Source organism: Ceratosolen solmsi, unplaced genomic scaffold, assembly GCF_000503995.2.
Source record: "Ceratosolen solmsi marchali unplaced genomic scaffold, CerSol_1.0 scaffold13, whole genome shotgun sequence".
Taxonomy (NCBI): Eukaryota; Metazoa; Arthropoda; class Insecta; order Hymenoptera; family Agaonidae; genus Ceratosolen; species Ceratosolen solmsi.
In genome coordinates, this window is record NW_011948418.1 from 6,477,987 (window position 1) to 6,503,010 (window position 25,024).

General features: G+C 36.5%; 1 protein-coding gene across 1 annotated transcript; it reads left to right on the forward strand.

Moving 5' to 3' along the window:
- The first annotated feature begins 6,399 nt into the window (after nucleotides 1-6,399).
- Nucleotides 6,400-23,043, forward strand: LOC105360171 (adenosine receptor A3). The gene is made up of 3 exons (XM_011496988.1): nucleotides 6,400-6,465; nucleotides 20,856-21,231; nucleotides 22,605-23,043. The coding sequence occupies exons 1-3, from the start codon at nucleotides 6,440-6,442 to the stop codon at nucleotides 22,902-22,904; spliced, it is 702 nt and encodes a 233-aa protein (XP_011495290.1). The 5' UTR covers nucleotides 6,400-6,439; the 3' UTR covers nucleotides 22,905-23,043.
- Nucleotides 23,044-25,024: the final 1,981 nt, after the last annotated feature.

Below are 25,024 nucleotides of genomic sequence, written 5' to 3' on the forward strand. Positions count from 1 at the left end.
CCCGCCCCTCCCCAACCGCCACGTTACCCAACATCGCCCGACTTAACATTACCGTGGATGAAAAGTCGGTTGATCGACTTTGATAGCGCGAGCCTTGATGTCAGAGAAATATCTTCGCACGAATGATATTAGGTGGAGAAAAAAAAAAAAATAATTGCAAGTAGAATTCACTTGGATGTGTATCAGCTTTAACGGCCAAGTACTCATGGGCAAATTATCGCACGCGTTAATTTTACCGTCCGAGTTCGCCCGAGGGCGTGCATCTTGCTTTTTCTTTAGTTATTATTTTCTTCGTCTTCTAGTTAGAATTATCGAACAATTATCGAAAAAATGTGCGAGCTGCAATCTCGGCGCATATTTAGTTTCGAAAAGTGCAACAACTCGACAAGCGCATAATAATTATGCGAGTTCCTTTGGCCCGGAATCTATGTAAATTCGACAGTCGCGAGTACGGGCGATATTGCTTTAACGTCTGCATAATTTAAAGAAGAATTTCGTTTTTAATATTCGAAGCATTTGGAAGTACTCGAGCAATGTTCATGTTAACTTAACGTCGGCAACTCTGTTAAATTCGGGCAAAATTTCACCGTCCCGAGTACCTCCGAATCCGCAGGTCGAACTTACATGGATTTTACGAAACACGTATCTAATTAGTAGCTTCAATTGTAACTGGAGTCCGGTCGGGCGTGGGTAACATGTTCGTCGGTCTCTGCGGACAACTGGACAGTAATCGCATTTACGTTCGACGTTGCGGTCAATGGCTATGATGAGAATATTTGCCCAGCCATTCGTAGAAACATTTATTCTCTTATTTAAGCATAAATTTGTCCAAGCTTTCATAAAACTTACGAAATATATTCCGTCCTCTTGTACAATATTAATTGCACAAGTATTTCAATACTGTAATTTAATCGCGCGACTTTCATTCCATTAATGTCGTGGTATAATAAGATGTATAAGGTAGCATGGTAACAGCGTGTCTGTATGATATTATTTTTCCATATAATAATAATAATAATAATAATAATAATAAGACGAAAATCCATGTGTGTATTTTTAAGAAAAAAAAAAAAAAAAATGCTTAGAAACTTGTATCGTACATTCGAGACTGCCAATCTAAAGTTTATCAAAACTTTGGAGATGACACATTTTAGAAATGCGCGTTAAAATTTCATAGTATTTGAGAAACAGAAAAACACGCAATCTCAATATTAAGGTATTTCTTAAATAAAAACAAATTCTTTAAGAATATTCGACGTGCCATTGATGAAGTTGTAGGGAATAAAATTTTATCCGCTCATAATATTTAAATTAATAATAATTTCACGGCCGTGATCTGATGATTAGTTGAGATTTATTGTGACCGCGATGTTTTACTTTCTTCTTTTCTTTTTTTTTTTTTTTTTTTTTTTTTTTTTCACACAAACTCATGTAAACTGATATAATTCATCATTTAAGTACCATTTTTTTTTAAATTAAAAAACGAATTAATTAGAAATCGTATGAATAATCGTGTGTGATGTTGAATTTACTGTGGAATATATTGTAAGAAGAAATTATTCTAAGAAATTATTCTTTCTTAGCCTTCATAATGAGAGGTAAAAAAAGATATATCCAATCCATAATTTAGGTTTACTTTTACCACAAAAATGATCTGATGAATATGCACATTTGAAAAGTATTGCAATAGTCGCTTGGAACTAATAGAAATTTTTATTCGGCATTTTACTGACACAAATATACGTTAAACGGTCGGTCGATCGTTATTCAAGCGAAATTATTTTTTTTCCTTTTTTTAGTTTGAAGAATATTTTTTTGCTTTGTCTCTATAATTAACCCTGATCAAATAAAGAGCAAATTTATCCAAATATTTTACGTGCACAATTATAATATAACAATACTTAATAAATTACAAGTATCTATGATATCTTAGCGAAAGAATTTTTTCATGTATTCAAATAATTATTATAATGTATTCTCATTCGTCAGTAGTACGATAACATATAATACTAATTTATTACTTACTCTGAAACTCTTTCCTTATTAACTATTTAATACTACATTAAGAGCAATTTACGTTTTACGCGCTTTTATGCATCGTAGAGGATACAAACTAAAATTGCAAAAATAATAAGAATTTATTTTCTTTTTTTTTTTTTTTTTTTTTCATTACGACATCTATGCCTTATGACATTAAATAACACGTAATGATGACGTAGCAAGGTTTTAGCGTACGTGTGGGCTCGTATTACAAATGACAAAGGAAAATCTAATGGAATAGTGTGAAAAATATATTTTCCATAGTGCTTTCAGTGCATATATTCCAAAGTAGTTAAACGAATTTTTCCTCTCCTATACATATTTTTATAACCGAAACTTTCAAAACAATTGAAACTCATAGAGCTGACCAAGTACACAGTTGCAAAAAAATACAGTAAACATTCTTGTTTTCAGCGGCAAAGCGACGACACAGTAGATAAATCACCGAAACTTGTAAGTTTATATCTCAACTTTCTTTCTTTTTTTTTTTACTTCTCAAGGAAATGCCAGCGAGCAAGTAAAAAAAAATTAAATTTTAAACTCACTGGATCGTCAACGATGTTTTCGCTCAACTGCGCTTGCAAATACCAATGTTTTTATTCTACGCAATCGTGTACGTGTATTTAACATTGACATACAACGAACGCACTTGAATATTACAGGATAATGACGATGCATATGCGAGCGATTCATCCGCAAAAATATTAATTTCTATCGCTGATACGCCTAATTCGTCTACGACTTTGGTAAAGGAGATGCAAAAAGGAGAGGACGAAGTTGTTGCGTTTCTAGCGCATCCTCGGCACTTTTTAATCGCGATCCGTAGCAGAGATCGTAAGATGAAGAAGAAGAGCGATTACTTTGCCAAAGTCGGGGAAATAGTGGCGAACGGTCGTCGTTGTCGTCGTCGCCATCGTCGTCGCCGTAGTCGTCGCCGTAGTCGTCGCCGTAGTCGTCGCCGTAGTCGTCCAATGGTGACACATCCTACCTAACATCCCTAAAAAGTATTTGTTCGTCCTTGGAGGGTTGAAGTCGCAAGGGCGATCAATTGAACTTGGCGAGGAGGACAGGTGGTGGTGGGTTAGGGGGGACTCTCTCGAAAGGGCCAATGAGAAGGGACGCTCGGGTCCGAAGTTACGCGGTCGGGGGCCGATAAGCTACCCGTAGCCGCTTTAAAGTCGACGCACCAGGACCTACCAGCGCACGTTCCAATCATTAATCCGGCGCTCCGGTAATTTAGCGGGTCTGAGTGTGCCTGTGCCGGAAATCGCACCAGGCCAAGTTTACGGGACCGTCGGCTCGGTGAAGAAGGAAAGCCGGCTTTGAAAGAGCGCGGCACCCGGGGGTGTCCGCTTTTACCTCGGTTTTTCCGAGTGCCCGCGAGTTTACGGCTCGTAAAGTTCACCACCGGCCTCCGGGCTAAATGTTTTCCGCCGCTTCGTTATTTCGAGAGCGGCACCCAACCCCACCAGCCCGGGTCGTTGGGGCTCACCTTACGGGCCGATCGAACGACGCGTTTCAAATCGAATCCCGGGCGACCGCGACCGCGAGGTTGTGGTGGGGATGGCAGGGCCAGGGGACGATAGGGGAGAGGGGTGGCGAATGGTGGAAGACAGGGAGTCTCGTCTGCCCCGGATGCGGGAAATTCGTGAGAGACACGGCGGCCCGTCTGCCATTCAAGCCGAATGAACTCGCTGCTCCGATAATCGGATGGCGCTCCTTCTTGCGTTTTATTTAAAGATTGATTTATTGCGCCGAATCTGGAGCCTCGCCACGACTTGACTCGAGAATAATTGAAATGCAAGAGCACAAGTACAAATAAGCTATCGAACAAGCACCGGCAATACATGGGCTTGTGTGCCCAACATCTTTCTCTTTGCCGAGGATTCGCGAGGAGTGAGTTCAATTTTCAATTTTCATCAAACGTATTAACATACCAATCAAGACAAAATATCTATTGCCAGGAGATTAGACTTCGATGCATTAGCCGAGGCTTCTTTTTTTTTTCCTTTCTCTCTTTCTCTTTCATGTTCTTTATTCTTTTTCTCCATCTTTGCCCGCGTTATTGGTCACTGGGTTGACATACGTGTTAACGCATTTTCTAAATACCAATGACTGTCGTCGCCTATACGTTCTAATATTGAATTTGTTTATCGGTGAATCGGTAAAATTATTTCTTTATCATTGAAAAAGAGTCACGGATCTTTAAAGCGAGAGATCTATCTATCTACCTATTTATCCCGATTATTTATTAAAAAGGTCTTTCAATGATTTATTTTCAAATTAATCTTAATATGCGAAGTAGTCATATTCGATAAATAAACTTACAATATTAAACAAACGTAAAACATAAAATATCTGCTCTCTATGAAATGAATAAAAATGGAATGTCTATTTTGTTGAAAATAAAAGAAAAATAATTTTGAATCCCATATGTTTGAGAGAAGAAATATTTTATTTCAATAAATCTCATTAATAAATAAATCTTATTTTTATTTTAAAAAATATCTATTCTTGTGTTAAAATGTCACTGACAAAAATTCTGCTCCATTGTACAATTATATTACAGTATCGCTCTAAAGTAAATGTAAAAATACCAAAAAATATCATATTTAATGAATATTTTTGAACCAATACACATGCAATGAGAAATTCTATTGACAAAGGAAATTTAAAAAAATGGTTTCTATTTTAGTCAACGTCTCATTCGCAAATAGTTTACCACTCTAATAATAACAATATCTTAACGTTGAGAAAATTATGAAATAAACTCACCAATAACCGAACAAATTTCCCTTCTCAACATATTGTTATCTTAATGTTTGTTTAAAAAAGATTATTTTTATTTAGTGTAATATACTTTATGATATGCTTTATGATACTTTATGATACTTTATGATGTCAATATCAGAAAAATGACGATGCCAAGGACAACAAATTTCATACTCTCTCTTGTCGTATCGTATACATGCGCATCGTTTCTCTTACGTAAATTACATTTTAGCTATATAATACTTTGCTTCTTTATTTGACAAGTTTTGCTACCATAAACAATGATACAATATTACAACCAAACTCGATGAACAAATTTTGAAAAATTACTGCTATTCCGCTATTTAACTCTCTCTCTCTCTCTCTCTCTCTCTCTCTCTCTCTCTCTCTCTCTGTGTATATTCTCTACTCTCCACGCGATATCTCGCGTTAAATCGGTATTATTAATAAATTTTCGTAAAAATAATTAACAAATTAATTATTTTTACGTATAAAAATTATTAATCATTATAATGGCTTTTGAAATACTTTCTTGGAATATTGGATGGCGATGGAAGCACGAATGGCGCGAATGTTTAAATAAATTAATAGTCAAAAACGCTTTTATTATATTTTGATTCGGACATCTAGTTCTTTACGTTGTAAGAAGTGTGGGAGAAAATTTATTTATCTTTCATCGTAAATTTAATCGAATGCATACTTCGAATTTCTAGCGCCAATATCTATTAAATACAATTTACACATTTATGCGCGTGCGATAATAAAACGATAAAGAAAGGTGGATAAGATTGCCACTTTTGGTAGATCGAGCGATTCTACCTCTAATTGAATAACTGAATTTTCAAGAAAAGTGAATATTATCTTTGATTGAAATGCAAAATTAGACGGGGAATTGCACTGTACACAAAATTAACATCTATAATGAATAGGAAGAGTATTTTTAGCTCGTAATCCACATAATTAAATAAGTAATGGATAATCTGCCTCTTTTGAAACGGGGCTGGGAACCTAACGGGAAAGCCAATATAGCTTATCGTAAATACCTAATTTGCTACTGCGGTCGAGTGCAATGGACTCTCGCATACGTACAAAAACCCTTAAAAAAATGGGCAGTAAGTAACGGTTGGAACGTCAACGTTCTTACATTAAGTAATGAAGGAAACTCCACGTAGCGGGCGTTGTCGCTATTACACGACCAATACTATTGTCTAAAAAGAGTATTGGGCCATTTTCGCAGGTAACGCGTTTCTAGTGAACGTGGCGCTGGCTGACCTCCTAATCTCCGGTATGGTCATCCCGGCTTCGGTGATACTCATCCTGGCCGGCAACGAGGAGTCTCCGCACGGGATCTGCCGCTTCGAGTGGACGCTCGAGGCCCTCTGCTTCCTCGTCACGGTCCTCACGCTCGCGGCCATCGCTGTGGAGAATTACATGCGGCTATGCTGGCCCGTGGAGAGGTAACCTGCCCATAATCACGTAATCGCCGCAATAAACCCCACCCCCCCCCCCCCCCCACCCCCCCCCCCCCCCCACCCCATCCCTTTTCTGCCGCTTCGAGTGGACGCTCGAGGCCCTCTGCTTCCTCGTCACGGTCCTCACGCTCGCGGCCATCGCTGTGGAGAATTACATGCGGCTATGCTGGCCCGTGGAGAGGTAACCTGCCCATAATCACGTAATCGCCGCAATAAACCCCACCCCACCCCCCACCCAACCCCCTCCACCACCCGACCATTAGCTTTTGTTATACGGAGTCATTAGAGAGTGCTAAATCATTTTAAATGCGCGGCGAGCCATCGGCGCGAAAGAAGTCCCTTTTAGTTTCGCGTTACACCGAGCTGCTGCTGAATTATACGTATGGAGTGCAAAGCCAAGAATGTGTGACCATAAATAACGACGCTCGGCCTGATTAATCGCTAATACATGGTTGTATTATCGGGCGTAATCGAAATGACTGTTATCGGATTAGGCCCCTGATTGGAGAAAGTATTTTACCGAATCCCGTTTAATCATGGATAGTGATTCATTCGTTATATTTCAAAATGATTTTTTGTTTGTCTCGTTGCCTCGCGCTCGTGCGACGTGGTCCGCGTGAATTTTTGAAATCCGAAACTCCGGTTAAAATGCTAAATGAAAATGCTAATGTCTCTGTCACCTTCTGACACGCGCGAATCGCGCGTACATCTGCGCCAACTACAAAGCCACCATTTTTCAAAGGGAGCAGGCCTACTGGACCACGACTCGAGCTACAAAAAAAAAACAAAAAAAACAAAAAAAATCCTTTATTTTGAGCGGTATTTTTTTCACGCGCGTTCACAAAAATAAAACAAAAACTGTATTACATGACTGCGTATGTAAATATGTCAAGAGCAATTTTTTGATGACGTTTGATATTTAAACAAATTTGTTTGGATTATTAATTATTTATGAGTATACGAGAAAATGAATAATTAACTATCGAAACTATATATCGTGTGCTAAGTGGAGAGCCACAAATTGAAGATAATTATACGTAGTGTTTGGAAAAATTATCATATTTAGACGGCGCGAATTATGCCGCAAATTACGACAAGTCAATAATTATACCATTATTAAATTTATTATAAATATATTGTTTATGTCAAATAGTGGTTGAAATCACGTATCGTAGTATGCAAATTTAGATGGCAATTCATAGTTGTTGATTGAATTCACAAATTCATTTGAATATAGATTTTTATGCTCGTTTTGGTCCGTTTAATAAAATTATTTAATAACACGATATATTTTTATAAATATGTACATAAATATAATTTGTGGACATAAATAAAATATAATTTGAGGACAATCGTTTGGTATTATGGCCTTAAATGAACGATAACGAGTGAAGAAATAAATTTTTCAAGACATATGTACACTTGCTTGAAAAGATTAAACACGTAAATTTTCTACAAACAGCTCTTGAATGTGATTAAATCTCATATACGAAGAAATGATTATTCATTTTCACTAATGCGAGTGTAAAATTACACCATTACATATCGACATAATTTTATGAAATATTTAATTAGTTTATAAGCCATTGTAATTTATCACTGTGCAAAAGTATAATTGATATGAAAATTAACGCAACAGAAATTGTACGAATATTCCACATAACACAAGCACAAGTAGTAATCCAAATTTTCCGCAAAAAAGTAAATACATTCGGCTATTATACAGGTGGTTAACTTCATTTTGCCGTATTACATTGACTAATATAGCGCAATCGTCGCAAATTAACCTGTCCTCAAGATCATTTATCGACCAATAAATATTTAACATTGATTAAAAATGGGAATAAAATTAGTAAACATTTGCCTATATCCGCAAGAAGAAAGAAAGAAAGAAAGAAAGAAAGGCGGTGATGGGAAGATTTTAATAAAGTACTACACGCGTGTCCCGAGCTGAAATTAATGAGATACAATGAACTAAGTGAAAAGTGAACTGATGCATGTGCAGCAGCACTTCTTTGGTTTCACAGTAAAAAAATTCTTGGAGTCGGGAAATTGCTGTGTCACAGTTTTTCTCGCCATAAATTCAACTGTCACGTCGAAGCCTTTGTTGATATTTAACATGGCTTTTTTCCTTTTTATTTGTTTTAATTTTTTTTGTTTTTTTTTTTTTTGTTTTTTTTTTGTTCTTTGTCTCTAGAAGAACTTAACTCTCGGTCGGTGCTAAATGTAGCCTTAAAGTTTTTGCACTATAGATTTAGTAACGGCGAAGTTGCAGAGATAATGTATTAGGCACATAAATCCATCCTTTTGTTCGCAAAGTCAAAAAATTATTAACAAAAGTTTAAGGGCAAACTTTTCTTTCTTTCTTTCTTTCTTTTTTTTTTTTTTTTTTTTTTTTATTTTAACAAACTATTATTTCCAGTTATTCTTCGCTATCTTACATACAGGTAGCATACAAACTTCGTTAATAAATTGTAGAAAGACGCTGCTAGCGAGGGAGGTGTTAACATAAAGTTCCGCTCGTGCCAATATCGAAGCCTCTTGCAGTGCGCATTAAAACAGAAAATGACCGGGGCAAGTAGCCATTTTGAGGGATCCACGTTAAATGAACACCTCACGTGTGAGAGAATTTCCCAATTTAAGGCAACAATGACTTCGTTACTCCTATTTGGGACGCGTGGTAGATGGTTATCATCCTCCAATATGTATATAATACGACAACGAACTTCCCTCCAAAGCGCCATTGGAGATTAATGAAGGAAATTTTCACGCGCGAATAGCTTATACAAGATATTAATCGGCGATCTATTTAAGATAAGATTTCTTTCACTGCGATTTATCAAGCGGAACGAGTATTCTTGCAGAAATAAATATCTTCAAAATTTTTATTACTTCGATATATATCGCACAAATGCGATACAAAATTTAAACAAAATTCAAGTCTCGTGATTTTTTTTTTCTTTTTTTTTTTAAATTTTTAGCTACGCATGTTCTGTTACGTAAACAAGAATTAAACAAAAAACAAAAACAAAAAAACAAAAAAACAAAAAAAAACAACATTACGGATGAAAATAAAATTGATTTTTATTTTGTTTATTACAAATTCAAACTAGGATTAGTTTCACTATTTAATGAAAATAACAATATTCAAGAATTTTTATATCAAAGTTAATATTTTTACTTATATTTAATATTTATATTTATATTTGTCATAGGATTCGAATGATCTATCGCATAATTATTGAAATTTATAATTTAATTAATGAATTTTATAGGTAGAATTACAATTCAACCTAACATTATTTAACAGATCAATAAATAATTTATATATATATATATATATATATATATATATATATATATATACATCACTAATTATATCTTCATAAAGACATTCATTGAAAAATTGTTTCATATAATTTAATAAAATTTGTTTAATTATGTTTCATTTACATTAATGTAAATTAATAATTGCAAAAAAATGAATAGGAAGGAATTAAAGCAAAAAAAAACAAAAACAAAAAAAAGGTAATTCAACGATATATTAATAAACAAATGTTACAGAATACAAAATATACAAAATGACATGCATATCACAGAAAAATAGCTGATCTAATATGTCAAAATCTTTACAATTTTAAACGCATAAATAATTATTACTTTTTAATATGTGATTTACTATAAATAAACAAGATAATAGTTGTATTTTAAAAGAATAACCTGATACGATATTATGAACTTATGAATATTACGAATTTTAAAAATTAAATCCAATACAATTTCTATCACTAAATCCTCATCATATATTTAATTCTAAATGAGTCATTAATTTCCAAAAAGTCATACTAATTTTTTTAAGTATATTAAAAAAATTTCGTGAATGAATAATCCAATAAGACATGCCTACGTTTCTATCCTTTAAATATTTCAAACAACAGAATTTAAAATGAATGTAAAAATGTCTCTATATTAATTAAAAATTGCTTATAAAATATTCTTTCTAAAATAATGAAAAAGTACGATACTAATTTTTCATTTATAATTAACCGATATAACGTTGCATAATTTTTAGCCCATATTTCTACTCCATAATATTCAATATCGTATAATATTGCATAAATCGAATTTTTGTAATTTATGAAAGAAAATAAATTTCTGTATGAATCATAGGCGCATATTATATATAAACTCATATAATCCAATAACACTGTTTTGATAAGATTTATGCATCTGTGATATTAACTTATGCGCTTCATACATGAACTTTATATGTCGAATTTTATACATGACTTGGAGATAAAAAGTTTTTATGTGAATCATAAGATACTCGTAAAAGAATAACAAATGACCGTGTCATGTATGAAAAGTACATGATTCGGATATTACATAAACATATATTTGTATACCATTCATGTTTAAACCATAGATCATCGAAATAATAAGAACTTCGTAAATAACTTCGTAACACCTTCCTTTCGAACGCTAACTTTATTTCTCTCTTATTTTCAATAGCGAAAATTTCGTTAAATTAATTTCAGAAGAAGAAAAAACAGTGCATTTTTACAATATAAATCACAATCGATACATTGAAATGAATCAGCATGGATAGCTTGATTTATGTTGAATTTTATCGGTTATTCTTATTCGCCGATTCAATACATTTTTGTTTTCCAAACTCATATATATCCTTTTAAATATATGAAGAAACTAAAGAATTGTTTACATAACAATACAAAATTCATATAACGTTCGACTGTAAATTAAATATACAATTGCCAATAGAAGATTGTCGCTCCCATGTTAAAATACAATTACAATTAAAGAAAAAGAATAATGATAAATTTCGAAATTATGATTATATGTTCCACTGAATTTCGTGTAATGACATGCGCATTCTTCAATCTTTGGTTTGACCTGCTTACAATTATAATAAGGAACTTGATTCTTAATAACTAAAGTCGTTTGTTCGATACTAAAAAAAATCACAGATTTTCCACTATTACACCTGAGATTATCAAATAAAAATATAATTATATATAATATAATAATAGTCCATTTCCTAAACTTTTAATCGATCATATTAAATCGATCATGTTAAAATAATGTTTAAAATATTAAAAAATATTAAAATATCTTAAACAACATAGTATTATAATGAATTTGAACAGATGGTTTTAATTGTTAAAGGGATTAAATTAAAAAAAGAATTACCATTTAATAGTTTTAGCTGGTAAATAATGTCTTTAAGATAAAACTATGAGTAGCAATAACATACCAGGACTTTAATAAATTTTATTTACTTCATTCTATCAATCGTCTGATAAATAATCGCATGCAAATCATATGAAATTTTAAATAAATTATTTAATTGTATTTCAAGCTTTTAAATATATACATCTATATGGATTATAAATTGGTCACGGTATTTCCTATACTTTCACGATATAGAAATTGGTTGGAGTCCTCAATTAATTAATCATCAACAACATTGAAATGACACGAGATTCGAATTTACAACGATACTTAAGAATCCTTAATAATCGATGGAATTGCATTAAATAGGTCGATAAAAGTCTACGAGAATTGGTCACGTATTTTTCCTATATTCGTTCGAAGCAATCCGTGTCGCGTCACACGATCGGACTGAAATTTAAATAATCTGACCCGCAAGAGGCTCAGATTAATCAAATTATTTAATATTTCCAAACTAATAATCTTAATATTCCGCAACAATAGGAAACATTTGTATCTATGGCCAGTACCTGACGTGTATGCACGAACTTTGCAATTGCCCCCCGAGGCCGACTGCAGATTATATTTTACAGGCCGACCATGTAAATTGCAGTACCGATGTCGTCGATTATTGGCACGTGGGGGACAGTACCGAGATTCAGCATTTTCTATTTAACAACGATATTTCTGATATATGCTTATTGTTGCGAATAATGATTTACTTTCCGAGCGAACATTTGAATTATGATTGCGCTCGAGAGTATCCACAAATCCGTTTAATACAAAAGTTTTGGATAAATGCAAATAAATTCATTATACGATTTTCATTTAGCACTTAAGCTCTATTGTCATATAATCGAGCGACATTTACTTTATAAGGCAATGCACTGCTATTATAAATGTCAGAAGGATTGATTAATCCTTTGCTATATTAGAGAAAATCGATATGGGGATAGAAGAGTTTGGAAAAGCGAACGGTTAAAATTGGTCAGAGATGGAACGGATAGCCTGTCATTTTTGCGAAAGAAAAATGAATCGCAGAATTAGATACCGCCATACGTCATATACGACATGACAGTATAACACCTGGGCTCCCTGATAAACGCAGTATACGCTGTCTCTACTTTATCATTTTAGTTGGAAATTCGAGGACTAAGTTGGTGGTGTCGAGGTGGTTGCGAACCTTCCTGACGAGCTATTAAAATATAGATTATTAATAAACTAGCTGGTCTGAAAAAAAAAAAAAAAAAAAAAAACAACAAAAAAAAAAAAAACAACAACAAAAAGAAAAGAAAAGACATGGAAAGAAATGGGGAAAAAACGAGAAAGTAATGAATCAACGATGTCGTTTTAATTGTATTTGATTCCTGGTTGAAGCGTAGGTCCGTCATATATTTTCGTTTCGCATTTTTCGCTTCAACTATGTTTGCTATCCCAATCGAATAACTCACTCGATCGATTGGTTTAAGAGTTTTGGCGAGTCGCTTTATAACACTTTCCTTCATTCAAATCCATTTTCCAAATCATTAATCGGACAATGTCATTAACGCATATGAGCTTTCGATAAAAGCACGCTCATCGTAGCTCATTTTTTATATGCTTTAATAAGCCTCATTATGAAACGTTACGTTCGTAACCTTTGCAATTTCAATTTTTTTTTCTTCCTATTTTCTTTTCGTATTTGTTTTTTTTTTTTTTTTTTTTTTTTTTTTTTTTTTTTATTTTGCCCCGCACAAGATCCTTTATCTACTTTCACTTTAGCATACTTTAAAGTGAAAATATTTTAAAATGCAATGAATTTTAACGTAGTCGCTCAGTCAGCCTAAATAGTACGCGGTGTTTAACTGCAAAAGAATTCCAATTATTTTAAAAACAATACTTCCTGGCATAACGAGGAATAATGGCGCGCGCGCGCGTACATCTTTTTGATCTAACGAAATTGTGTTTTGATAAAATAGAATACGGAGCGTGGCCCTCGTAGCCGCTATATACTCGAAAATGCAAATTATATCCACTGAGCAATTGGAATTTCGCGAGCCGCGTAAAATTATGGGCGAATTAATCAAATCGATATCCATCGTCTCGGTCGTAGATTAGTGTAATCGTGGTTACATCGCCACGCGAGATATCGGTGGCCCTCTAAATAATATAAATACAATCTCTTAGAGTGCGTTTACACGCTTATCCGATTAGGCGACTTCAAACGGATGGGCCCGCGCTCATCGACCAGTAGTTACGCGTCTAACGGCATTTCCTCGGTAGTGCGAAGAAGCTCCGGCGATGGTCTATCTCTGCAGAAGCTCACGCTCGTCCGTCTTTAGCGCGAAGCTCAGGTGCCGGAACCACGCGGTACGCACACGCCTACGCCGTAGCCGCTTACCGACGACTCTCAACAAATTGCACAAAATTTAACGTAAAACGGATTTCTCACTTTCGTGGAGAAGCTGCGCACGTTAGCAATTCCAAGCGAGGATTATTGATCTGGAGCGCGAGCGTCTCGCGACACGCTCTTACTAGAATTCAATTTCTCACTTTCGCCCGTAATTCTTATCGAGAGAGGGAGTGCGCGCGCGTGTGTGTGTGTGCTTCTCTCTTTATCAAACGAATATTAACGAATCAAAATACCATTGGCAACTGACATTTGAGAAAGAGATATATCGTCTTTGACAGATATCGCATTTTATCGGGACGTCTTCCTTTGATGCGAAAGCCTCGCTGCCGCCTGACACAATTGGCGATATTGCCAATGGTGGACGCATTGTTAAAAAGAGACGGCGTGCGCTCGCGTAGTCGACCTCCTCCAAGACGATAAAAATAATGGCTTTTAATAAGAGGCGATCGGCAATAGTATTTTCCCCTTGATACATGCCCGCGTCTCCTTCATGAACAAACATATCAATTCGTTTGAAGGATCGCGAGATGCGCCTATTAATCCGTTGCACCAAGTAACGAAAAATCCCCCCCCCCGCCTAACTAAAGTCCTACATCAGCCCGGACAGGGTTCCCCATCGCCGACGAGCGTCCTCCTTACGACTGGACGAATAAATCTCACGCGAGATATTTATAGCGCCAAAGCTCTCCCGCCGATTTGTTTCCAACAACTGAGCATCGCGGTTTATTTTCGGACCGCTGAAAAGTAAGTCCCCTATTAAATATTAAGTGGGCTTGGTCGATTGCACGCGATGAGAAAAAGTGGACGCGCGGCGAGCTTATTTATCACCTTAATTAAGAAAAGTCCGAGGGACGCGAAGCAGGGGCGGGGGCCATTATCAACGTATCCGCAAATTTATCTTTCTTCGTTACAGCGCCCTCCCCTACCATTTTACCTTCCCTCAATTCCCTCCCCGCCCTTAAACCCCCTCGATCAAGCAATCAGTTACGAAATCCCAAATACGCGTGGCCGGCGGCGGCGGCGGAAATTCGCCAACATGTACCAGTCGCTCGTTAATTCGGCCGGACGGAAATTTTTTCCAAACACATCCTCGGGCAAATACCGCGACTGGGAAACCGAGTTTCGTCCCCCTCCCCCTCCCCGATCCTTCACCCGCCACCCTCCACCTCCTCCCGACGCTCCAGGAAATCGCCAGTGAGCTGGTCACGGGGCTGGAGCGGACAAGCGACGAAATGGATTTTCATCAAAGCATTCGCCGAGTGGCCGTCGGTCGTCGAAAGAGGGATACGCGGGGACTTTGAGCGCCTCCCCGTAGCTTCTCAAAATTCCCTTCGACGATCTTTATGAGCTGGCGCTACGAGAGCAATTTGCGAAATATCCGATCCCGATGTATGAAGATGATTTAATAATTACGTCTGACGGTATACGGTATAGGTAAATACGATCGGCTGACGTGAAAATTATTAGGAGCATGAAACTCGATTTTCGTAATTCTTGCAAACTGTCATGGGGCGGGGGGAGGGAAAGCGTTGGGGGGGGGGGGCGGGACGGGGGGAAGGCTTGCAAGCCATGTAGCGAGGTAGCATCGAAAATTCACATAACAATCAAAGCATTTTCGCTATCTAAATTTGTTATTATTTCGTCTAAAATGCACATGGACCGCCGAATTTCGCGCTAAATGCATTTTGCATTTGTAGCATTATTAATTATTAATCAAATTAGAGTGCCAGCCGGCATTTGAATTTTCCACGAGACAAGGATAATACGAATTAATCTCTAATAATCCCGTAACTAAATAACGAAATTATTCTCGACGGCGGTATAGAAACAAAACTCGACAGCCGAGAAAATACATAGCGATTTATTTTAAGCCCTCGAGCGCCTTGTAAAATGTCCCGAAATCCATTCGTTAGCCGTGACTCATCCATGTTACTTCTTGCGACAATGTCTCAAGACCTACCGATGATCGTGTCATCATTTGTCATAATCTTTTAAGCTAAAATTGTATAAAGGAAATGAGAAAGCGAGGGGAAGTTAAAATAATTAAAAATCAAGACCAAAGAAGATAAAGCTGACAACGAATTGCCAACAATAATAATAATAATAATAATAATAATAATAATAATAATAATAATAATAACGATAACAAAGACAGACCGCCGGATGTGACGACTATCTAACGATAGCCAATTACTTTCTCTGCAAGCTCGATATTTTATATTTAATTATATAAAGTCACTTTGATTTGGAGTATAATTATCTTCTATGCTCGGTCAAATACAATTTCGATTAATTAATTATGCTGCAAATCAATATTACACTATTTATATCGTCAATTAAGGCTTCCCCTTGTAATTTATTCAATAAAATGCCGAAATTGAATGCGGATTATAGACGTATTTCAGAAATTTTAAAGAATAATATTTTTCATTAATTAGACGGAATTATATAAGTTTCATCAATCCAACGTAATGGTGAGTGAAATTTTACGTATTTCACTCAATATTCACTCAATATAATAATTTTTAAGGACTTGTAGTTACATTGAGCATTATTAGCATTTGGCTTTGAGCTATGATAAAATAATCTCGGATATTTTCAATCGCACTATTATATGTGTATATTTAGGCAAATAATATTTGTACACGACTACATTAGCATAAACGGTTCGATAAAAATCATGAAACATTAAATTGAAATAAAACATATGTCGTTATATTGAATAAACTATTTAATTCAATGCAAATATTCCAAATTGTAATCATTTATACATAATAATTTTTAGAGTCGTTATATTCATTCCTTTTGCAATATACATTAATTAATCGTGCCTCTGGATGAAATTGGATGGAATTACAATATTATGGTATTTTTACAAAAATCTCATATAATTGATTGTTTAAATTTTATCTCGCCGTTTTCGTATTTACTTTTCTCTGTCATTGTATATTTATTAATAAAATATTGAAGTTCATGGCTTACCTTATGATCTCTTCGAATCTATCCATTAAGGAAAATTGAAGTTTCGAATTATTGATTAAGGTTTTATTTATGTAAAGCAAGCCAATGCATCAAATTGTAAATCCCTTTGTTTCTGACTATATTTGGTGAAATATTCATAACACTTTGTTTCTGAGATGCGCAATATTTTCTAATTATCAAGTTCAGCTAATTAACGGCACGAATCATATGAAAAAAAAAATCTCTTAAGAACATTGAGGAACGGCTTATTATTAATAAAATGTTACGACATTTCAACAATAAATATAAATGTTTAGAGCAAAATAGCAAATAAACTTCTCGCTATTTCTCGCAATCTTTAACGGGTAAATATTATTTAATCAGAAAGGATAAATTTGTTATGTTATTTGGTAAAAGAAAAACAAAATTAACATACACATATTAATAATAACGTTGTAATCAATAATAAAAAAAATTTCTAACGATTTAACAGGCACGCACGAGCATAGACGCATACAATTTTGCATTATCGATCAATGTTATTTTGTTCCTTTTCACAATCTTGTAAAAATATAAGCAATTTATATGTAAAAAAAAAAAATCTTATTCACATAGAGTAATAAATTTAAACCTCCTCGATGCTTAGGAATTAAATGTTGATTATATTTTGTAAGAAAGAATTGCGAGACAACGTTTTCCCACGTTCTCTTCCTTTAAACGGCCAAATTCAACGGCACTCACATTTTCCTTTTTTCATCTATGAAAGCACTTGTACGATTGATCATCTCCCTCCTGTTTCCTTACATTCGTACGCCTTGGCTAATTGTAGTTATTCGAACCTTTAACATGGAATACGATCACCGCATAACAATTATTTCGAGTTAGTAATGAAAATCAATAAGTTATTAAGGCAGGCTTTAGACACTTCGGGCACTCTATAATTATCTCAAATTTACATTTATCAAGCAAAATATTCACAGCACTGGTAATGGTGTAATGAACCAATTCGAACTATGTATATGAATAATTTTGAAAAACGAGATTACACGTCGTTATTCGAGACTATTCGGAATTTACATTAAAAAATGTTGTGCCATTGATGTTGAAAACTTATTCAAAAATACATTTATAAGTAAGTAGTTTTAATGGAATAACAATCATTTAATAAATTATTTAAGTTTTAAAAAAAGGAAAAAATTCATAAATTTGTTTATTTATTTTTGTCTGTTTGTCTGTTTGTTTGTTTGTTTGTTTATTTGTTTTAACTTTATGCCGCATAATATTGTTTAACATTTAATCGGAAATTCTCGCTACGAATGTCGTTAGTCCAAACAATCACTTTACTGTACAGTTACTTCTATGCATTAACGAGGATAATTTAAAAGAATATATTTATCATTACATTAGACACCATTACTATCAAGATCTCATTTATGCAATATACGGTACTTCATTTTACGCAAATTACAACATCATATACGTGACAGTTGACGCACATTGCCGTCAAATTATGCGCAGCGACATTGAACGAAAGCTCAGAGGTATCGATAAATGAATTTGGATAAAATTGTCATACGAACCGGTCCCAATATATATTAATCGGACCCCCGAAAATATTTCCTAAGCAGTTCATATAAGCAGTTCACCCCGATGCTCTTGTCCTTGAATTGCGCTCGCAGCCTCGTTCTTTGTTTCCACGCGCGGCACCACGACAACGACGAGGAATATCACGATGGCCAATTGAGGGTCTATTAATTCCGAGATTCGTCGTTAGTTCGTGTGGAGTGGACGAGAGGTGTGACGGATTCCTCGGGTGTCAAGCACGTGACGTCGGTCGATGGATCTTTGCAGTGGAGATTGGGGGCCTGTGCGATTAGTCAGGAAAGGCTGTCGCGTGCGCGTGGTTTAGAGTTTTGATCGAAGGAGCTACGGGACGTAGGAGGGATTGAGGTACGGAGACAGCGAGGATGATGGTGGTGGATTAAGAGAGGAGAGGATGGGAGGGATGGAGTGTCGCACTTTTATTTAAAGATGGCCGCACCTGCGTTGTCGTTGTGAGTGCTGGCCCACGGACCACGCCCAAATTTAATTATCATTATCATGGCTCGTGGTGAAAAGGCACGTAGCTAATTACAGTGATGAGCGATATGTAGTTCCTAATGCCGAAATCCTGGAATGAAAGCGTCATTTGAAATGTGATATTAACGTTGGCTCACGTACTTGACAAAGGTGATTTTTCAAGGTCGGCATTATGCGAGCATCTACGCCACCCATCCAATTAATTTCTGCTAATAAAGAAATTCGGTCATTAATTAAGCAAGTGGATCTAATTGTTCCAAACTTTTGAATTTGTAATATCTGCTAACTACGTGGCAAAGTTCCTCGCGATTACCACATTAGCGGTATCATTCTATATATAACTTTATTACTTTGCTCCTCGTCTTCGGATTTCGGCGCTCAATGCTTTCGCCCAATCATTCATATCTTTCTCTAATAAATATATTAAAACAGATAATTATGCTTTTTTTTTTTTTTTTTTTTTTAAAAAATTTTTTTTTTTTTATTTTTAATAAATCTTCTCTATATTAATCATGTGTAATAAATTTTGGTTTCCAACAAGTCATCTTTTCTTCCTTTAAAATTATATTTCTGTTCATAGAGTATTTAGATATTGATTTGTTTTATGTTGAATCTCATGTTGATGAAATAATTTCGTTAAAATTTCATTAAAATTACCTAACAAATTCTTATTTTTTTTTTTTTTTTTTATATATTAACAAATATCATAATCAATATTGAGAAACGATAATAGAAACTATTTTTCGTACTTTGTTTTGTATGATGTAACATAATATTATAAAATACCTCGTAAAAAGATTAAAATCCCCTATGCAAAAATTCAAGAAAATATTAATATATTTTATAAATTATTGTTTATAAAATGTTTTTAAACTTTCGAGAAATATACTAATAATAATAATGAAAAAAAAAATCCGCGTGATAATATGAAAACTAATTAACTATTATTTTTCTTATGGATAATTATAGCGTAATGTCATGGAGTAATAATAATGGAAATATATTATCTATCCCATATGACATGTTTATTGCTATTGTAATAAATTATTCTGTATTACATATTTATATTTTATTTTCATAAAATAAAACAGTATCGCTTTACAACAGCGAAGAACTTGGCCATATTTATTACGATAAATATTATATGACCGTTGATAGTGATATGATTAATGGATAAAAGATTGGAAATGATTTTTTTTTCATACTCGATGAAAAGAAGTGCTAAACTACATTGTAAGTATTTAATAAATTAAAAACTTAAGTATACTGAAAATTGTATGAAATTAATTAAATAATCATCATTTTGATCAAAGAAATTTTATATCTAAAACTTCGCATCTATATTAATATAATTTTATCTTCATGCGACTTCATAGGAATTCAAGTAGCCGCAGTATAATTAAAATCATTGATTATCGATCAATTTAATGACTATGATATTACTATATCATCCGCGAATAAATGCAACTGTAATGAAACTAGGCTTGAGAAACCATTAGTCCAGATAATCAATTACTTCTTACTTAGCGAGGTTTTGAATAAAAAATTCTTAAATAAATGCCACAATGACAATTAATATTCCGGGCGGTGAGATCTGGGGGGGGGGGGGGGGGTAAATGCCGCTGTCCGTTAATACCCGGAATAGATAAATGATTTTAAAATAATATCTAAATTTTAGTGAATTAGCACGGGAGCCAGTCAATCAATAATATTGAAAAGCACAGTAATTGCACTTAAGTCAGGCGAAAGTGAAATGGGTATAATGAGAAAGGTGTGAGGGATTAGACGAGCGGCCGATCCGACAGGTCCGTCAATGACGGCCCGCGGATTAATTCGCTTGGGAAGGGGCTGGGGGTCGCTTGACGAGCGATCGCATATTTATTTTGGCTCGCACTTGTCCCATACAGATATCGAGTGCTGACGACGAGACGCGTGACCGGGACGGTCCTAGTCGTCTGGCTGGTTGCCTCGACCGCGGTCGGCCTCCAGTCCAGCCTCGAGCTCGGGCCGAACCTTTGCAACATCAACTGGAAGAAGCCCTTCACCATGACGACGAACACGAGTGGTATCGTGAGCGCGTCGATAATCGTCGGGGCGCCGATGATCTTCACCGTCCTCGTGTACGCGCGGATTGTGCTGCGCGTGCGCAGTGCGATGCGCGGCTCCTACAAGCCCCCGGTCGCCTTCAACTGGGACTACGAGCTCACCAAAGCCAACATGTACAGCTTCTTCCTGTTCGGCATATTCTGGCTGCCCCTTGGCGTCGCCTTCTGCATCAGCGTGGTGAGTTCCCGTCGCCTTCCCTATCGCCGATATCACATTATATTTAGTCGCACACGCGACCAATAATTATTATTATACGCTCTTTCGACGATTTCCAATGTCGGCAGCTCAACTATTGTCCGATAAAATCATTTGACTCGCGATCTTAACGAGTTACGAAAGTACGAAACAGCTCATGGCTTTTTTGCGTCGTGGGTACGTCATGGTACTCTTAAACTTTTGCATTTCAAGTGCCGAGAGGTCGTGAAAAAAAATCTCGTACAGGCTGTACATTCAAGCTATAATGATAATTGAGCTTTTTGATAAATATTAATTCTTATTGACATTGACTGAGGGGTATAGATGGATATGTGGGTACTCGATGACGTAAATAAAACTGTCGTAGTTTTATGATACTTTAAAACGATAATAAAAAGCAAACTACGAAGCGAGCGCTTCTTCTCGGGCAAAATAAGCATGTGCAAATGCATTGTGCGGTAGCATATGAAATTTCACGAGCGTGGGAGGGAAGGAACTAATTTAATCCTTTAAAATGAAAAAGAAAAAACATCGATCGAAGTTCCAGAGATGATTTTAACAATTTAACGTAAGCGCCTATGTATGTGTCTAAGCTGTTGGTCGGGACTTTATTAGCCAACTTTAATTAATCCAACGTTCTTCGATTGCTTATGGATTTTGAAATTGAATTGCATTGTCTATTTGTTTCTCGCTGCTGCTAATCCATGACATTTACAAAGATTTTTCCCGTCCGCAATGTAAAATACCGCAATACAGGAAAATGAATAAATTATTTAATTACTTGCAATAACGCGAGCTCGAAATATTGGCTTTTATTATTGTTATAATTGTTATCGTTGTTATCGTTATCGTTGTTATCGTTGTTATCGTTGTTATCGTTGTTGTTATCGTTGTTGTTGTCGTTGTTGTTGTCGTTGTTGTTGTTGTTGTTGTTATCTTTGTTGTTGTTGTTGTTGTTATCGTTGTTGTTGTTGTTGTTGTTGTTGTTGTTGTTGAAACGGTAGTTGCGAATGGCATTTTGCGGGGCCAGTCACCCAGTAGCATCAGCTTTATAACTGGAACTTTGGAATCTAATTGAATTTCCATGAGCGATTACGATAGAGATCCGGGACGAGCGTCCATAATAAATCAATTGCATTTCGGTGAACGGGACGAGCTGGTCGAATAAACGCAAATGCACGATGAAAATTGACGACCGTGATAAGAGTTCGACACTCCTCCTCCAGTCCAGGCAGTTCCTCGATATAACCTCGTCCAGCACCTCATCCTACCTCCTACCCAATGGCCCGACCAAACGCCCCGGCCCCAATCACAGTGCCCCCGAGTTAATGGCCGTAATGACCGTTGACCGCCAGGTGAAGCCCGTGAGTCCAAAAATCGTGGTGTACCTGGCCTGGTTCGCCCTTTCCAAGTCCTGCTTCAACAACCTCCTCTACTGCGTCGCGGACCGGCACTTCCGCAGCGCCTACGTCAAGCTCTTCCACTACTGCTGCTGCAAGACGACGGTGAGCTTCTCAAGGCGTCAGCGCGGCGATGGCGGCCGCTCCTCCGGCGACGTCCGGCTCAGGGTCCACATCATCCATTCGTACGCGAGTCCAGCCTCCTGCAGACCCGCGGTCACCCGGCCGAACGGCCGCGACATCTACGAGCTCTAGGTTACGCGATGAGGGCCGAGTCGTAGCGCGGGCCCGTGGCGCCCAGGGCCCCGCGAGCTTAGGCTTGGCACCGCTCGCTCGCTCTCGGACGAGCGGCGCTAAGGCAGCGATGATCTATGTTTATTATAGGTACGTATGACGATGGGTGCACCGAGTGCTGGTTTTAAGGAGGCCAGGATAAGCAAAACGGAGCCCCAACCTACGGGAGTCGCTAGTGCGCCCCTCCATTTGCCTCGGGATGGTCCATTGCTAGGGAATTTGAAATTTTCTTCGACGGTCGTTGAGCTTACGTCCTAATGGTAATTACTTTTTTATATAAACTATAAGGTAACCATTTTTTACTCAAGCTAACCCATACTCAGCTATACAGTGTTTAGTTGTGCTCGCGTGATCGGAGAAAGTGTTCGCGTTAATGTGAGGAGTGAGTGGGGAGGGAGGGATGGTGGGATGGTAGGATGGTGGGACGTAGGGATGGAGGGGGCAGTAGGATATTAAAACGATGTTTACCGATTGCGCTCGATCACTGCATGATTTTAGATTTTAGTTGTGCTGCACTGACAAAACCACCACCGGGCTCAGGTTTATTGGAAATCGGTCTCTTAAGAATCTAAAATGCGTAAAGCGTATTTTACCGTAACTGTATAAATGCGAGATTTAATTTAATTTATTGAGCTATTTAATTGCCGTGAGCAATAAGTGAGTCACGGGTACTCGACGTTGTTCGTCCCATTCGTTTTTAATTTCGCAACACAGCATACTTTTATCGGTACAATTAAGCTAAATTTCCGGAGTTTGGCTCGCTTTTTCAATCAAACTCGATGTATAATAATGCCAGAGGGCTGCTCGAGTTCACTAAATGCAGTCTCTGCGCTCACGTATCCATTGATTGTTATATCCCTTTTTCTCCTTCTTGTTCATCTGAATTTTATGATCAACGACGCGAGTCGACGATACTTTGCGAGTGCGTTGAATGATAATTCTTTACTGGGCGATCGAGATAATTTTTCTCACGAATTCTGGAAAATTTTGGATGCTCACGTTTAATGTCCCCTGGCATCGGGAGCTGGAGGGAGCATTGAAATTCGCGGGGGAAAAAATGAATTGGAGCACGGGATTACACAAGAAGTTGACATGAAGTACGATTAAAATTCATAAGATAAGGTAAACAGTTGATTGGTAGGTTGCACAAGGCCGCGCGCAGACGCTTACAAGTGTGCGCAAGTGTGATGAAGTGAGCAAGTTCGCAACTTTGTTCCTACGTAGCGAAATACGTATGCGCATCCTCAATTGCCGAGCAATATAATTCATGGGAAATTTTTCTAGTAAATCTCATTGATCGAGATGAATCGCGTCTTATTCTCGTGTAATAAAAAAATGATAATTCATCTTTAAGTCTTACCGGTTGTTTTTCAACTTTTTCGCAAAACTATTTTTCATAGACGAGCGCGCGCGTCCCCTGAATTGGTAGCATGAAAACAACTTTAAAAGCGACTATCGATATAAGAAATCGCTCTTGTTGCATTTATAAGTTTTCAAACATACATATGAAGTAAACAGCGCAGATTTATGCACTTTACATTGCTTTGTGCGAGCTGAGTCATTTTTCAGCCCTTAACAAAGTAAAAACTTCAGCAGTGGCACGCTGTAACTCGAGCTTTGTTTTTCGTGAAAAATGAGACGCTGTCGAGAAAAAGTCGACCCAAGTAGCTCGACGTTGTTTATAATTAAAGATATTGTTCGGGATAAACTTTATTCATTTAAACTTTCCAAGTCCGCGCGCCTTAAGTAATAGTTGAGCATTGTGAGAAGAACGTTCGGCTGTGTAACCGTCATGCCGGAATCAAAAGCTTGATGTATCACTTGAACGGAAGGTCAGTGGCCGGCGGCCCGTAGCACCGCTATAATTGCATCTTTGTTTCCCCGCGGATAGCCATGCATCTGCCAGATCCACTCTAAAGTTTCTATAAAAAAAAAAAAACAAAAAAAAAACAAAAAAAAAAACAAAAAAAAAAAACAAAAAAAACAGAAGAAATTCGTCAACGTAAATTTTTAATTATCGCGACGGGGCGAATCTTAATTCGCCGTGGCACGGCGGAAGATGATACATCGCCGAGACTACG

Bases quoted from the DNA above. Each gene is read 5' to 3' on its own strand.
- LOC105360171 (XM_011496988.1), top strand. From the start codon at position 6,440: ATGCGGCTATGCTGGCCCGTGGAGAG. The intron at 6,466-20,855 runs GTAACCTGCCCA...TGTCCCATACAG, and splicing joins CTATGCTGGCCCGTGGAGAG to ATATCGAGTGCTGACGACGA. The intron at 21,232-22,604 runs GTGAGTTCCCGT...GTTGACCGCCAG, and splicing joins TCGCCTTCTGCATCAGCGTG to GTGAAGCCCGTGAGTCCAAA.